Source organism: Mustela lutreola, chromosome 7, assembly GCF_030435805.1.
Source record: "Mustela lutreola isolate mMusLut2 chromosome 7, mMusLut2.pri, whole genome shotgun sequence".
NCBI lineage: Eukaryota > Metazoa > Chordata > Mammalia > Carnivora > Mustelidae > Mustela > Mustela lutreola.
In genome coordinates, this window is record NC_081296.1 from 121,946,154 (window position 1) to 121,961,970 (window position 15,817).

Sequence of the window (15,817 nt, forward strand, 5' to 3'; positions counted from 1 at the left end):
AGAAGTAACTTCATTTTTTCATTTTGGAGGGAAGAGTAGGAGGCATTAAGATCTGATTAACGTTTAGATATCTTTTGCTGCTTTGGCCAAGCTGTTTCAGATTGAGTAGGAGGGAAGTGGAGGAGACATGGAAGGGAAGAAAGGGAGCAGTAAGGGAGGCCTTCCTGGCATGTTAGCCACTTCTCTTATCATACCCTCTGGGAGACTTATCACATCCTCACAGAGTTAAGACTTCTTATCTTTACATTCTGAAAGGTAATTAACTGGTTAAATTCTGGTCACATTTCACAAACTGTTCTTTGTCTTCTCCTATCACATGGCAGCATTGGGGTTGGTGAAGATGACTAATCAAAGGAACAGACTTTCTTGTTCTAGATTCTCTACTACTACCATCCCCTTTCTGGACTAGGTCTGAAGCAAGAAAAGGACTTATGTTGGTTTTACCCATCCAGTTCCTTCTCTTAACTAACAGAGAGATGGGTCATTGTTTAGGAAATAATCTGTCCTGAAAATTACATGTAGACTGAGGCTGATCTCACAGAACTGGAGAGAAACCTACTTTGTACCTGGGAGCCGAGTTTGACAGAGTCAGGACTCTTGCCCCCGCAGAGGAGAGCTCAGTAGAATGCTACATGACCCTGTTTCTCCAGCAGGACCGAGGCAGCCAGGCACGTGGGCTGAGGAGATCTGGGCCCTGAGCTGTCTCAGGGGCAGGGTGCCCTAGGTGTTTCATAGCTGGCCCCACCTGCTGCTGCTGCTACCCTAAGCTATGAGCCATTTTTGAAGGTGACTCCCAGTGATGAGGGAGCAGGAGGCTGGCTGAGGACAAAGCAAGAGCTGGCGCCTTGCACCCCCCCCTTCATCCGCTCCCCTCCATATGGACTTCATCACCAGGATACCTTTAATCTTTTCAGGCTCTTTGGTTAACCTGGAAGCATCTGTGGCAACAATAAGCAAGCAAACCATTTGGACTTTGGGCTTGTGTTACAGGTTGTCCTTTACTCCAGAAGCGTGTCATGTTTGCATCATCATTTTTTATGGGCAGATAAAGAATGCCCATAGATAGGTCTCTGCTGTCTTGGCTCCTAGGCCAAACTGTATATAGAAGGACCCGAGTTTTGCCAGTTTATAGAGCTTTCCTTTGTATTTTGTCCTTTTTGAGCCTCACTACAGAGTAGGGAGATAGTTAAAGCAAGCAACAACCCCATTTTATAGACAAGGGTATAGAGGCAGAGGTGAGGTAAGTGGCTTCCCCAAAATCAGAGCCGTGGGGCCTCATAGAGGATTGTTCTGAAAGGAAATGACTGTTCATGACGTTTAGCAGAGCACAGTCACCCAGCTTTTAATGTTCCGAGTTCACAGAGGTGTGAGAGACCAGATGCTGACCTTGAGGGCCAGACATTCTAGCTCATGGAGACTCTCTTTACCACATGCTATTGGGGCAGCAGCACCAGTCCCAAGGAAGAATATCAGGATGAATCTAGATTTTCCATGACTCCTCCTGACCCCATATTTTAGAGGGTGAGGCAGGCAGAGTTGTATTCTATGCAGAGAAGCTCGGATGTTATGGTGAATTCTCTGGCTGAGAGAGACCTTCAAGCCTTTTTTAGATATGGAAATGGAAGCCAGGGAGCCTTTGTGATCAGCCAGCTGTTTGGTGGCAGAGAGGGGACTGACTTGCAGCCCTGGACCCTTTCCCCATTGTACCTCTAAGTTTAAATGTTCCATGCCTTGTGAGGATGGATGAGTGCCAACTTTGAACATGAGGCCAGGCTCCTCTTTAATCATAATTTTTCCCCAAAATTTTTTGTGGTAAAATACACATAAAATGAAATCGATCGTCTTAACCAGTTTTAAGTGTGTAGTTCAGTGGCATTAAGTGCATTCACACTATTGTACAGCTATCACCTCCATCCGTCCATCTCCAGAGCTCTTCTGGCAAATTTGAAACTCTGTACTTACTAAACACTAACTGTTGTTTCTTCCCCCAGCCCCTGCCAACCAGCATCTACTTTCTGTCTGGAGAAGAAAGGTACCAAAGGAATACTCAAGTGAGATAGATTCTTCTCCTTCTCCTCCTCCTCCAAGTTTTTGTCTGTGTGTTTCTCTAGGGGTAATGAATAGTTAATTTGTTCTGAAGTGTTTTTCTTTTCACTTAATCTAAAGTCACAATTCAAGGATAGGTTTTATTTTTTAAATTCTGTGTTCAGAGCAGATCCCTTCTTAAAATGAAGAGATGTACATAGGTAACCCTTTCTCTACAATAACTGGGTTCTCCCATTCTGAGCAATACCTGGGGTTGTAGGTCTTCCCTTTTCTCTGTGTTACTTCTGAAGCACTAACTCTTGGCCTGGCCTTGCATGTAAACACTCCACTGACTACCCTCTGTTCATCTTTTTTTCTTTGTAGAGCTCCCATCGTCATTACCCCCATCTGTTCTTCCCTTAATCTGGTCTTAGGCTTCATGGTGGAATTGGTCCTTTGGCCCAGGTAGCTGCTTAAACAATAAGGGAGGAGTCCGTTGTTTCTTTAAAACAGAACAGGAGTTCATCTGTATGCATTTTCTTCCCAGTACTAAATGGGCTCCTCCCCACAGTATTCATGAATTTGGCAAGCATTTGTTTCCTGCCTGTCAGGTGCCAGGCCCTGTTGCCCTCTCTTTTCCTAAGTACCCTGTTGAGTCTGATGAGGCAAAACAGATAAACATGTAGATATATTAACCTATTAGAGGTATAGTCATAGCAGGGTGCTCAGGATACTTGGGATGTAAGGGGGTTAGTTCTACTGGAGGTGGGCATGGTAGGAAGTGTCAGAACTCCCCCAGGAGATGCCCCCTTGTGCTGAGCCCTGGAAGTGACTGTATTCCTGGCAGGAGGGGTAGTCAGTTTTATTTGAATGTCAAGTTTGTTGAGGGAGGAGACAGGCGGTGTGCAAGAAGACCTGGCTACTTTAATTTTATTTTACATTTTTACCCATATGAATATGTAATACATGTACACGGTACACGGCTCAAGGAGATTAAAGGGGAATATGTACAGTGAAAAATGAGTTCTTTTCCTGTTAATCACTCATTTCTCCTCCCCGAAGGCAGTCGTTAGCTACCAATTTTTTATGCATCATTCCAGAGAGAGATTTTCCAGGCATGCATGTGTGTATATGTGTATCCCCTTTAAAAATACATGCATACTCACAAGTGGTTTTTTTCACGTGCTAATTTTGGAAGTGATTCCATATATGAGTACAGACTGACCTGCCTAGTTCTTTTCAAACCAGTGCATAGTATTCCATTACATGTGTGTATGACAACTTGTTAAACTCATTTCACTTCAATCTTTTGCCGGTACAAAGGATGCAGTGATTATCTTACATCTACATCATTGCTCATGTGATTTTTGAGGACAGGTTCTAAAAGTAGAACTGATAGGTTAGAGAATATATGCATTTTGGGGACAGATGTCAAATTGCCCTCAAAAGAGCTCCACGTTAATTATAAAATACTAAATTTAAGATCCTTTACCACTTGGTGCCCCCTACACCCGACTCCAAAATCCTTGCCAGAGTATCTTCCTAAATGAATTTGGTCTTATAACTTCTCTGTTTATAATCCTGTAAGTGCTACATAGTTTTCATGGTAAAGTTTAAATTTCTTAGCCTAGCCCTTAACTCTGCCTCTGCCAAGAGTACTGTGCTCTCATTGTTCTGTTCCACTTGTATTTGGTACTTTTTTTCTCCTTTTTCACTAACACTAGCAGTCAGCATCATTTCTTCCGGGTAATCTTTCTTGATTGCCTTCACTTGTGCACAGAACATCTAAGCACCACTCTGATCCGGTGCCATCCATTCACTACAGAAGTATTTGTGCACGTGCTGTGATGGGGCACAACCAGGTATTATTATTCTCAGTGATCTGTGGGCTGTTGCCTTGAGGGAATGATGACTACTTGGTAGAGCTTCCTGCTGTCAATGAACCAAAATTGGCAGCACCAAAGGGCCTTTTGCTAACTGGCCATATTCTTCAACCTCTTCTGATCTTGGTTGTGGCATCTGTCGAATGAAGAGGTGAAACCTTATGACCTCTAAGGTCTTATCAAGCTCAGTCCTTATTAATAATTACAACAGCAATAGCAGGCAGTGTTCACTGAGGACTTGCAAAGTGCCAGGGACTTGCCAAGTGTTTTGTCTGATAATCTTTACATCAAACCTATGAAGACCTATGGTTAGTATTCCCATTTTACAGATGAGGAAGCTGAGGCTAAGAGAATCATTTGGTCACATGGTCATAATAGAGTAAACAGATTTGAATTTTGGCATTCTAACTCCATTGTTCTTAGCCACCTAAATGTGTATACGTTCCACATATTTACATGTACACAGTTTTGTGTACTGATTTGGGTCACTTACTGACTCTACCCCCAGACTTCTTCAGGAACCATCCGTTTTTTACAGCTTTAAAGGCTCAAGTTGGAGCCTGTGTAAAAGCTGTGGAGAGAAGACTGCTACATTCACAGCTATTTGGTGGTAGTGAGTAAAGTTAGCTCTGTTTTTGAACCCCTGGCTCATGCTCATTGAAGACTTTCATAGCTGCTTTTCCTTCATACTGAGACAACTCATGCTGCTGTTTGGAATAACTCTCTTTAGCAGGGGATGTAGGCGTCAGTCAAGGCTTCAGACATAGATAGAAGGCAGGGCTGGTTAATATCCCTGGCAGAATCTCAGGGGTATCCTTTATTAGGGTTGTAGATGGCCGGCTCCCTTATCTATTTACATGAAACCTTATTAATGGAGAAGGAGATATGTGTATGGAATTTAAAAAGGGAGTGTAATCTTATTTGGAATACCTGTTATAAACAAGGATAAATGAAATCAGATGAGTTAACTAAAATATAATAGGCCTGTATCAACTCTTCAGCTTCTCGGAAGGCAGGTAGAAAAGTAATCCCTGAAATTCTTGACCCCTGATTTTTTTTTTTTTTTTAAAGACTGGTTCCTAGTTGTCTTAAGTCATAGTCTGAACGGGGTGGAGAGGGGCAGTTAACAATTACAGACCGTCGGGGCGCCTGGGTGGCTCAGTGGGTTAAAGCCTCTGCCTTCAGCTCGGGTCATGATCCCAGAGACCTGGGATCGAGCCCTGCATTGGGCTCTCTGCTCCGCAGGGAGCCTGCTTCCCCCTCTCTCTCTGCTTGCCTTTCTGCCTACTTGTGATCTCTGTTTGTCAAATAAGTAAATAAAATCTTTAAAAAAACCCCAACCAAACAAAAAACAATTACAGACTGTCCTCCCTCTAGAGATGGTCCTCCCTCTAGTTGTTGTCAGGTGCAATCAACAAGTGTGGCCTCTGGGGTCACAGGTGTGTTGGGTGAGCCTGGATTAATTGGTCCATTTTTGAGAGTCATGGCTGTGGAGTCAGTGTCAGATCCTCAGGGGCTCATCCAGCCTCTGGCAGTTGAACAAGCCTGGCCAGGGCTCTTGGCTTCCACTGCTGCATTCCTTCTCTAGGCGGTGTATTTCTCCCTTTAAGACACGTGTTTTCTATTTTTTTTTTTTTTTTTTCCTTTTGGTTGGTTGAACTTGCTATGAGTCCAGGTGGCAAAGGCAAAGCCTGACTCAGGGGTGTAGCACTGTGTCAACAGCCGCCTCTCCCCTCCTCTCTGCTGGAGGCTGGGAGGTGGTGGGGCAGAGCCGGGGCAGTTTCTGAAAGCTCTGCTGTGCCCGACAGATCTTCAGATGAGCCTGTGCTTGTGTCCTTGTCCTGTTGCAAGGATCTGACTCCTGGCTGTGGACGCTCGTGGCACTCTGCTGCAGGCCTCAGCATTTCCCCCAGATACAAGTTGAAAAGCCACTTAGGCGGCTGTCCTTTCTTGGCAGCAGGAATTCATTTACTAGAATTCTTGAACTTTGTGACTATATAGCTTCCTTATCAAAGTGTCTACTACAGCAAACTTAAGGCTGAAGCTTTCACTTATGTCTTTGTTTTGTTTTGTTTTGTTTTTTTTATAGGTAAATCTACCCGTGGCTGACTTTAGAATTCTTACTTCTGGCTTTAAAATTTTTTTTTTTAAATACCTTGGACGGATAAAAGATGTGCCATGGCAGGATAGCACCAAAGAGCACTGCAGCGTTGGCCGTGGCCTCCGTGGGACATGGAGTGTTCCTTCCGCTGGTGATCCTTAGTACCCTCCTTGGAGAGAGCCTTGCCTCAGGTGGGTTCGGGCCTGCCTTTCTGTGGGGGAGGGAAAAGGCTCATACCTTTCTTTCTCCCGAAGCTGGGATAGGGGACTCTCCACCTAGAGGCCAGTTGCAGGGAGTCTTTTGTGCTGTGGTAAAGCAGGGGGCCAGTCAAGGGGAGTGGCAGTAAGGGGCCTCCTGAGCCAGCTGAAGGGAGGGGTGTGTAGGAACGTCCAGGGGATGTTGTTATGGGCTCTCTCCCTACAGCTGGAGTCACCAGGGAGGATGGAGCTGTAGCCTTCAGAGCATGATAGGCAGCAGGTTTGGGAATCAGACTGCTGGTGTTCTGAGTCCAGTGCTGCTGTTGCTTGCTCTGGGATTTGAGCAGATCTCACTTCTCTAAGCCTCAGTTTCCTCAGCGACAGAATGGGGTGATACTAGTCCCTACCTGGGGACTAGTCTAACACAATTGGTGCTTCATGATTGTTAGTTCATTATTGTTTGTTTCTTGTCTCTTTATGTTTTCTCTCAGAATAAGTAGAGTTGAGGTCTTGTAATTTAGTGAAACCAGGACCTGGTCACTGACACTCTAAACTTCGTGATCTCAGACATGCCATTTCGCCATTCCTTGGCTCAGTTTCTCCATTTATGAAACGAAGGAGTTGACCTAGGTACCTTTAAGGTCATATTCAGTTCCCTCCTTCTGTATTTTCATGATTCTGAGGACTTTCTGATTGAATCTGGTGAGGTGTAGGGGTCCTAGCAGCAGCTGAAAATGCAGCCGTGAGCCTTTTTGAGTTTGTATGATCCTTATTGCCTTCCACAGTGCTCTGAAGACCTTTCCAGCTTCTATTCATGTGGTCCTCTACACCCGGCGTTCTTCTAGGAAAGGGCGTATTTGGGTTTGTACCATAGGCCTCTGGGTGATGCTAGAGAACCTCCATAGAGCCTCTGTATTTGCAAGCACCAGTAGGGGGTCTCAACTGATGATGATTTTTTTTAAAAAAATATTTTATTAATTTATTTGACAGACAGATCACAAGTAGGCATGGAGGCAGGCAGAGAGAGAGAGTAAGGGAAACAGGTTCCCCGCTGAGCAGAGAGCACAATTTGGGGCTTGATCCCAGGAACCAAGGCTCATGACCGGAGCGGAAGGCAGAGGCCTAACCCACTGAGACACCCAGGTGCCCCTGATGATGATTTTTTAAAAAGATTCTATGTATTTATTTACTAGAGAGAGCATGCATGCACACAAGTTGGGGAGGAACAGAGGGACAGTGACAAACATACTGTGCTGAGTGGGGAGCCCAATGTGGGACCTGATCCCACGACTCTGAGATCACGATCCAAGCTGAAATCAAGAGTTGGACGCCCAACCGACTGAGCTGCATGCACCCCTCAACTAATTATGATAGTAATGTGGCCCCTACCAGACTTCATTAGATATATACAGATGGTAGTTTTCTTTGGACAGCGTTCCGTAGAGAGGGATCTTTAGTTAGATTCTGGAAGGGGACTTCGGAAGGATAGGGGCAGTGTGGTATAGTGCAGTGTATAGAGTCCCCATAGCTCAGTGCTCTCTCTCATTCTCTGTCATCTCCCACCACCCACTTACCCAACACATACAGATAATGGTGCAGTCTCATCTACGATTTTTCTTTTGAGCTGCTGGGAGAAATAGTGATGCGTCTCTTGTTGCACTGTAGCCTTCTCCACCACCCACGTACTGATCTTCTCGTCCATTGCCTTCTCTTCACCCTGCTCTGACACTTAATTTAAACCTTTGCCATAAAGCCTAAGATCTCTCTGGTTGTGAGGAGCTCTTATTTAGCACAGTCAAGGAAGCCGCTAATGATTGGGACCCCACAGTCTGGGCATTGTGGCTATATGAAGTTCCAGAGGAAAAAGTGGCCAGGATCCACCAACATACAGCCAGGTGAAGCAGGGCTTATGTTCCCAGGGCTTGCAGCCCAAGCCAGAGACGCTCTCTAGAAGTGGTAGTCACAGAGCCACAGGATATGAAGACCCTGTCTTGTTCACCACTGTATGTCTAGAGTAGAAGTTGGCAAGCTATGGTCCCTGGACCAAGTCCTCTATGCTGCTTTTGTATGGCCTGTGAGCCAAGAATGGTTTTATATTTTTAAATGATCGGGAAAAAATCAAAATATTATTTCATGTATATATAAAAATTGTAAGTTCACATTTCAGTGTCCATAAATAAAGTTTTATTGGAACATAGCAATATTCATTCATAATATATTTTTTCTGTGTCTGTTTGTATTATAGTGGCAGTGTTGGGTAGTTGTGACATAAACTGTGTCACCCCCAAAACCTAAAGTATTTAGACTTTAAAACATTTAGCCCTTTATTGAAGAGATTTGCCGCCCTGCCCCTAGCCCAGAACAAATGGTGCTCAATAAGTATGTGCATAAGTGGAATGACTGTCGGAGCTAGGATTTTAGAGGTCATGTACTCGCCTAGGGTCCTACGGCTAGGGTCCTACCGTCTTACTCAGGATCAGAACTTGGCTTAGTGCCTGGTATGCTACCAAGACCGTCTTCTTCCCAGGCTGCATTAGGGGAGCTGTCCCTTTGTGTGACCTGGCAATAGTAGGGTAGAATGTCTGCCTTTGGTTTCTGAAGTCTTTAGCCTCTTTAGCTTCATTAAGCCATTCCACCTACTGCCACCCTCTTTTTTATGGGCTCCACCCTTGCCTCCTCCCATTTCCCACCCCATTTTCCAACTACGCACACCTTCCCAACTTTCCATCCAAGGTCTGAATTCAATTATCAGGGACTGATGGTTTCAGACTGGCTGGATAAAGGGATTATTATTCTCCAATGTGGAAAAACGTATGTCTGTAGTGTGGGCTCAGAGCAGGATGGAAAAGTTGGCTCTGTAGTTTTTTCCCTCCCCCATCTGCACAGAATCCTCCCTCCCCTGCCACCCCACCCCCAGGTCTTTTCTGCTCCCCGTAAAATGTGTACTGGCACAGAGCAGGATGCAGGCAGGGGAAGGGGTGGCCCCATTACTTAGATCCAGTGTATCATGGCGCTGCCAGTGCGTTTCCCTTTCTGCAGTGGCTTCTTAGGGAGGAAGGCACCCACTCCTTGGCCTGAAACCCGAGCACACCTGTATGGCTGTGCCTGCCATAAGCAGCTTGCCAGATAGGCTTGACAAGAAACCTAGACTTTCAGATACTCTGAGGTCAAGGAAAGGCAGTTCAGTTCAGGAAAGGTCCCCTTTTCCTCTTGGTATGTATCTTACCAGCTCCTGTAGCTGCACCTGAACACCCACTCTGGAAGCATTTTAAAAGGAGGTGCTTGTAAATTACACAGTCTTTGTTACCCAGTAGGCTCTAGTAGACTTTGAATGTGCTTCTGTGAGAGTCCCACTGGACATAGGGAAGTGGGCATCCTGTAGGGGGGCAGTTCATCAGTGTGGTCTCTGGTTATAAAATACCACAGTCACCTTTAGTCTTGGTCATAATTGCTCAGGTGTAGAAAAGAATCATGTAGGACGGGCACTAGAGAATTCTGGTGCAGAGTTATGCCATGATCGAGGTTCAGTTTTCCATCTTGGTTTCCAGAGGCAGTAGGTCCAGCTTCCCCTTTGGTCATTCCTTAAACAGATAGAGAAGATTATTAGAAGTCTCCTTTTGGGGAGTGACAAAAGGAAGCTTTTTTTTTTTTTTAGATTTTTATTTATTTGACAGGGGGGGTGAGCAGGCTCCCCGCCAAGCAGACAGCCCAATGTGGGACTCGATCCCAGGACCCTGAGATCATGACCTGAGCTAAAGACAGAGGCTTAACCCACTGAGCCACCCAGGTGCCCCAAGGAAGCATATTTTATCTTCACACCTGGTTCACACTGTGTAGGCAGACCAGAATTTAAAAAAAAAAAAATACACACACACACACACGTATGTATATGTATATATATTTTTTTATATATATACATATGTATATATATGTATATATGTGTGTATGTATATATATGCAGAGTACCCAGCTTCCCTCTCTTCTTGGGCTAGAGAAGAATTAGGGTCCCGACTGTGTAGCAGCCTTTTTCAGATCTCACAACTCCTTCCCTTTACCTGTGATTTAAAAAAAATATATTTTATATATTTATTTGAGAAAGAGCACGAGCAGCAGGGGGAAGGTCAGAGGGAGAGGGAGAAACAGAGTCTTTGCTGAGCAGGGAGCCCAGTGTGGGACTCAATCCCAGACTCTGGGTGGGATCACGACCTGAGCTGAAGGCAGATGCGTAACTGACTGAGCCCCCTAGGTGCCTTTACCTATGATCTCAAGAAACTTTATCTAAAAAAAAAGAAAGAAAAGAAGCATGTTTTATGACCTTAGGCAAATCATTTGACCTCTTTGTGTCTCCTTCAAAACAGAAACAAAATCCTTAAGGATGTGAGGTTGGTGTTGTGTAGCCTAATAAAAATGATTGGAGGATACTTGGCCTATAAAATGTGTGCTGTAATTCCCAAATAATGATAACAACAGAGTTGCCCGCTGTTGAGTCATGCTGGGCAGGAGATTTTTATGCAGATGACATTTTTTGCTGTCTTTAAAAAAACAAAACTAAAGATGCAAAGTCATTTTTTGTGTTCAGGGTAAGGAAGTGGGACTAGGTGTATGACTTGACCAGTTGAGGAAGGACTGGTCTTTTTGAAACCCCTTTGCCTTCCGGAAAGGTCTAGTGTGATGGTCTCAACCCGCCTGCTCGCTGACTCATGTGAAAAGCTTTTGATTTTCATTCTCTCCCTTTCCTGAGGGGATTTACTGGAAAAAACTCTGTATTTTACTTGTTGCTGACTTTTAATTTTTTTAAGATTTTATTTTGAGAGAGAGAAGAGCGAGGAGGGGGAGGAGCAGAGGGAGAGAGAGAAGCAGAATTCCCAATGTTGGGAAGAAGCAGGGAGCCCAATGTGGAGCTTGATCCCAGCTCTCTGGGATTATGACCCGAGCCAAAGGCAGACTTAACTGACCGAGCTACCCAGGTGCTCCTGTTTCTGATTTTTTCCCCCCTTAAAGTGTTTCCATGACACTCTAGGCCATGTTAAATATCACACAAGCACCTAAACCAATTTTAAAATAGCAGGGAAAACAGCCATCTATGTTTCTATGCAGTAGGGTGAGAAAGCCTGGCAGTTAGTGTTCACTGAAGATGGAAAATGCTGAGAACAAGGCTCTCAGGGATAGGATGTGGCTTTGGCCCTTGACTTTGCTGTAGCGGAGAGGGGTTGACAGGTGGCCCTGGCTCACCATCGCCATCTCTGAAGGGATCTGGGGTCAGAGGTAATGTGCACTGAGCTGCGGGGAGAGGACAAGCTGGAAGCTGATGCATACAGAGCATCATTTATGTGTCAGGCTCTCTGTGTATCATCCCATTTGAAGCTTTCGGAAAGGTTGTGTGCTGGGTGGTCATGTAACCATTTTATAGATGAGAAACTGAGGCTGAGAGAGGTTACATAACCCACTCAGAGACAGGCAGCAGTCAGTAGAGAAGCTGACTGGGATTTGTGTCCAGTCTGTCTTAACTCTGCTGCCCAGGGTCTGCTGAGAACCACACTGCCTGTGCTGAGTGGTAGGCTTCTCTGAGACCCATTTCTTGTGTCACCCTTTTGGAGCACTCCGGGCAATCTTCAGAGGATTCTTTTGACAGAAAGAAAGACGCCGTCTGTGTTTCCTCCCGTGGATAAAGGATGAAGGAGTCATCACTGGGTTACCATGTTTGCCTCTGTGGTGATTTCTGTTCTCATCTACAATGGCCCTTAGTTGTTTGGTTCCCAGTTTAGGCACAAAGTTTGCCAAGGCGGTTCTATTCTTGGAAAAGAACAATAGGAACCACAGCAAATTGTTTGCTAAATGAGGATGTAGTTCCCAAAACATCCGCACAGCATCTTCCTGTCAGTTGTAAACACTGCCGATGAAGTGATGTAATCTCTCCATGGTGTAATTACCTGTGACTATAAAAAGACTTGAGGATTGTGGGAGGCGGCTGGATGGGTCATTATGTGGCTTGCTGAAGGGTGGCATCAGGAAAAGATATTGAGAAATTACCTTCCTCAGGCTGATTGTTGTGCCATGTTGAGAACACTTCAGACGCATGGCATCAGCCTTGCACTGTAAGTTTTGAGGAACAGAAACCAGGAGTCCAGTGAACTGAACATCTGAGTGGGTCTCACTTTGGTTAAAGCCCTGAGTCAACACAGATTCCACCTTCTAAGCAAAGGTGCCCTAACTACCCAGGCCTAATTTGTGAGCGAGGATGATATCCTTAGATGCCCAACTCCTTCTGCAAAAAGGGCCACAGGATGCTTTACAAACAAAACCGAAAAACCTAGGGCCTGCTTTCAAAGTTCTTAATTATTCTAGTTGGTTTGCAGGTTGATTCTTTTCCTCACCTCTTACCCTCTTGGAGATTCCTTTCCTCTACCTCACTCAGGAGGGTGAGCCTGTGGAGGGTCTGAGCCTCCACTTCCATTCTGGGTGGCTGGCTGCCTGGAGTGTGGCCAGGTCAGGAGTGACCTTGGTCTGACTTGTGTTAGCTTTGAGGCCCAGAGGGACAGCCGTATTTAGAGACAACCTTTCTATGCTGCTGCATGAAAAAGGGTTGCTGGCTGCTGATCTCTCCTAGCCTTGTTTACCTGCCTCACCTGAAGCCAGCCTAATGCATGAAATCTGAATGTACTGGAAGATAGGGTGAGATTATAACTGTTTCTTTTTTTAAAGATTTTATTTATTTATTTGACAGAGATCACAAGTAGTCAGAGAGGCAGGCACAGAGAGAGGAGGAAGCAGACTCCCTAGTGAGCAGAGAGCCCAATGTGGGGCTCGATTCCAGGACCCTGGGACCATGACCTGAGCTGACGGCGGAGGTTTTAACCCACTGAGCCACCCAGGCACCCTGATTATACTATTTCTTTAAAAAGCTAATTTATTTGTTTATTTAAATAATCTCTATGCCCAACGTGGGGCCCAGAGGTCAAGAGTTGTATGTTCTTCCAGGTGCCTGGGTGGCTCAGTCAGTTAAGTGTCTGCCTTCAGCTCAGGTCATGATCCCGGGGTCCTGGGATTGAATTCTGCATCAGGTTCCTTGCTCAGTGGGAAGTCTGCTTCTCCTTTTCCCTCGCTATTGCCACTGTTTGTGCTCTTTGACTCTCTCTCTCTCTTTCTCTCTCTCTGTGTCAAATAAATAAAACCTTAAAAAAAAAAAGTCGTGTGCTCTGCCAACCAAGTCAGCCAGGTGCCCCTAGGTTCCCCTAGATTATAACTATTAAAAAAACATTGTCCCCTAGCATTTTTTCACAGAGCTGTCTCTTGTTAGGTGGGTAAATACCACCCACAGCTCTCATGGGGCCATTGAGGTCACTAGTACAGCTCAGTGTGACATCCGGCTGTCATTATTCTTCAGGCATGCCCCTTGCGTGTTGTTTTTAATTCCAGTGTAATAAACGTATGAGGTTATATTAGTTTCAGGTGTACAGTATAGTGATTCAACAATTCTGTATATTAGTCAGTGATCATTACGGTTAAGTGTACTCTTAATCCCTTTCACCTAATTCACCCATCCCTCCACCCCCCACCCCCCTGTAACCATCAGTGCATTCTCTGTGGCTGAGAGTCTGCATTTTTTGTCTCTTTTTTTTCTTTGTTCATTAGTTTTGTTTCTTAAGTTCCACTGATGAGTGAAATCACATTGAATTTGGCTTTCTCTGACCCCTGCCTTATTTCACTTATGTCACGTGCTTCACTAAGCATTATTATTATTTTTTTAAAGATTTTATTTATTTGACAGAGAGAGATCACAGTAGACAGAGAGGCAAGCAGAGAGAGAGGAGGAAGCAGGCTCCCCGCTGAGCAGAGAGCCCGATGCGGGACTCGATCCCAGGACCCTGAGATCATGACCTGAGCCGAAGGCAGCGGCTTAACCCACTGAGCCACCCAGGCGCCCCTTGACTAAGCATTATATCCTCTAGATCCATCCATATTGCTGTGGATGGCAAGATTCTTTATTTTTTATGGACTTCTTGTTTTTGGAGAAGCAGTGTATTCTGATTAAAAGCATTGACCTTGAAGTCCACTTGCCTCAGTTTGAATGTGGCCCCTACTCGTAGCTATCTGTGTTACCTTGGATAAAGTTCTGACCATACTTTCTTTGTTTCGCTAGAATGGGGATGATAATAATGCCTACTTCATAAGATGATTGTGAGAATTAAATGAGGTTGTATATGTAAAACATGGCCTGGCATACAAAGAAATAATTCCCAGGTTGAAAGAATGGGTTTGGCTCCCCTTTTTTCCCACCCATAATTCCCTCTATTCATCTCTCAAGTCAAGGCCAAGGGGACTCCTTTTTCTGAACATTAACACCTTCAAAGCCTGTTCTCACTATTCTTCCAGTGGCTAGATTCCTGTGGCTGGAATTGTGCCTCTTCCCCTTCCTCCTAAACCTGACTCTTCATCCTTCAGAATCCAATTCCAAGTCACATCCTTTATGAGACCCTGCTCATACCCTTACTACTAGAATTAATAAGGTCTGGAGGGAGGAGAGTAGGCTTTGTGTGTATTTCTTGCATGGAATTAGTAGGAGCTCTTAGTCCTTTTTCTTGAGGTTGTCAGAGGTTTCCCAAAGAACAAGTTTCCAGTTCTGGGAACCTTAACTATTTTTGATGGAAAGGAATCAGACAGCTTGTTAAGACTTCTGGGAATTGAAGGGAGTGGATAGGTGGTCAGTCGGTAAAGTATCTGCCTTTGGCTCAGGTCATGACCCAGGGTCCTGCATTGGGCTCCCTGCTCAGTGGGGAGTCTGCTTCTGCCTCTACCTCCCCCAACCTCCCTGGCCCCACCACTGCTCATGCTTTCTCTCTGGTGTGCGCGCACACTCACTCTCTCTCTCTCTTAAATAAATAAACAAAACATTAAAAAAAAAAAGACTTCTCAGAATTGCAGCTTTGGGAAACCTGAACCCCTTGTTCTGCAGACCATGATACACACACCCTATAGACTTGCTCCAAGACCTAATGACTCGGGGTGGCCAGGGTTGCTGTGGTACCTACTGGGTTTAGTATTTTCCTCAGCAGCATTACCTCATTTAGCAAGTGAGTGTTGACATAAGGTGGGCAGGGAGGACAGCGGGAAGTATATAATGCCATGGAGGGCTTTCTGGGGCCAGGCACTGGACTGAATTGTGGTGGAAGGTCTCTGCTGTAGTTGGGTCCTTGTGGTATGTCTGTGAGAGGAGGGCAGCTGCAGCCAGGGCCAGTGCTGTACCCCAGAAGAAGCGCAGAGCGGACGGCTCCTCTGATCCTCTGATGTACTTGGTCACTTGCTGACACCCCTGCTGCACGCCAAGATTGCACCTGCTGCGTTTCTGCGTGACTCATGCTGGGGTCAGGGCAGGCCCTGGACTAGAGGACTGCATGTAAGAGGGGTTCCTGACTCAGATAGGGAGGGCCCCGGTAGCTTTTTCTGAGGGAGAGAAGTCTATACCCAGAGCTGAGAGGCAAGTAGGAGCCAGCGAGTAGGGGAGACGAGATTTCATAGTAGGGTTAAGAATGCAGTCTTTATAGGATCTCTCTGATATGAGGAATTGAGAGGCAGAGTGGGGGTCTTGGGGGGGAGGGAAGGAAAAAATAAAA

At 45.4% G+C, this 15,817-nt stretch overlaps 1 protein-coding gene across 1 annotated transcript in view; it reads left to right on the forward strand.

Annotated features, from left to right (window-relative positions):
• Positions 1 to 15,817, forward strand: part of SUSD6 (sushi domain containing 6) — an 89,584-nt gene that overhangs the window by 37,088 nt on the left and 36,679 nt on the right. The window contains exon 2 of the mRNA XM_059182441.1: positions 5,998 to 6,200. Coding sequence (XP_059038424.1) covers positions 6,080 to 6,200 — 121 coding nt within the window. The 5' untranslated portion in view covers positions 5,998 to 6,079. The remainder of the gene's footprint in view (positions 1 to 5,997; positions 6,201 to 15,817) is intronic.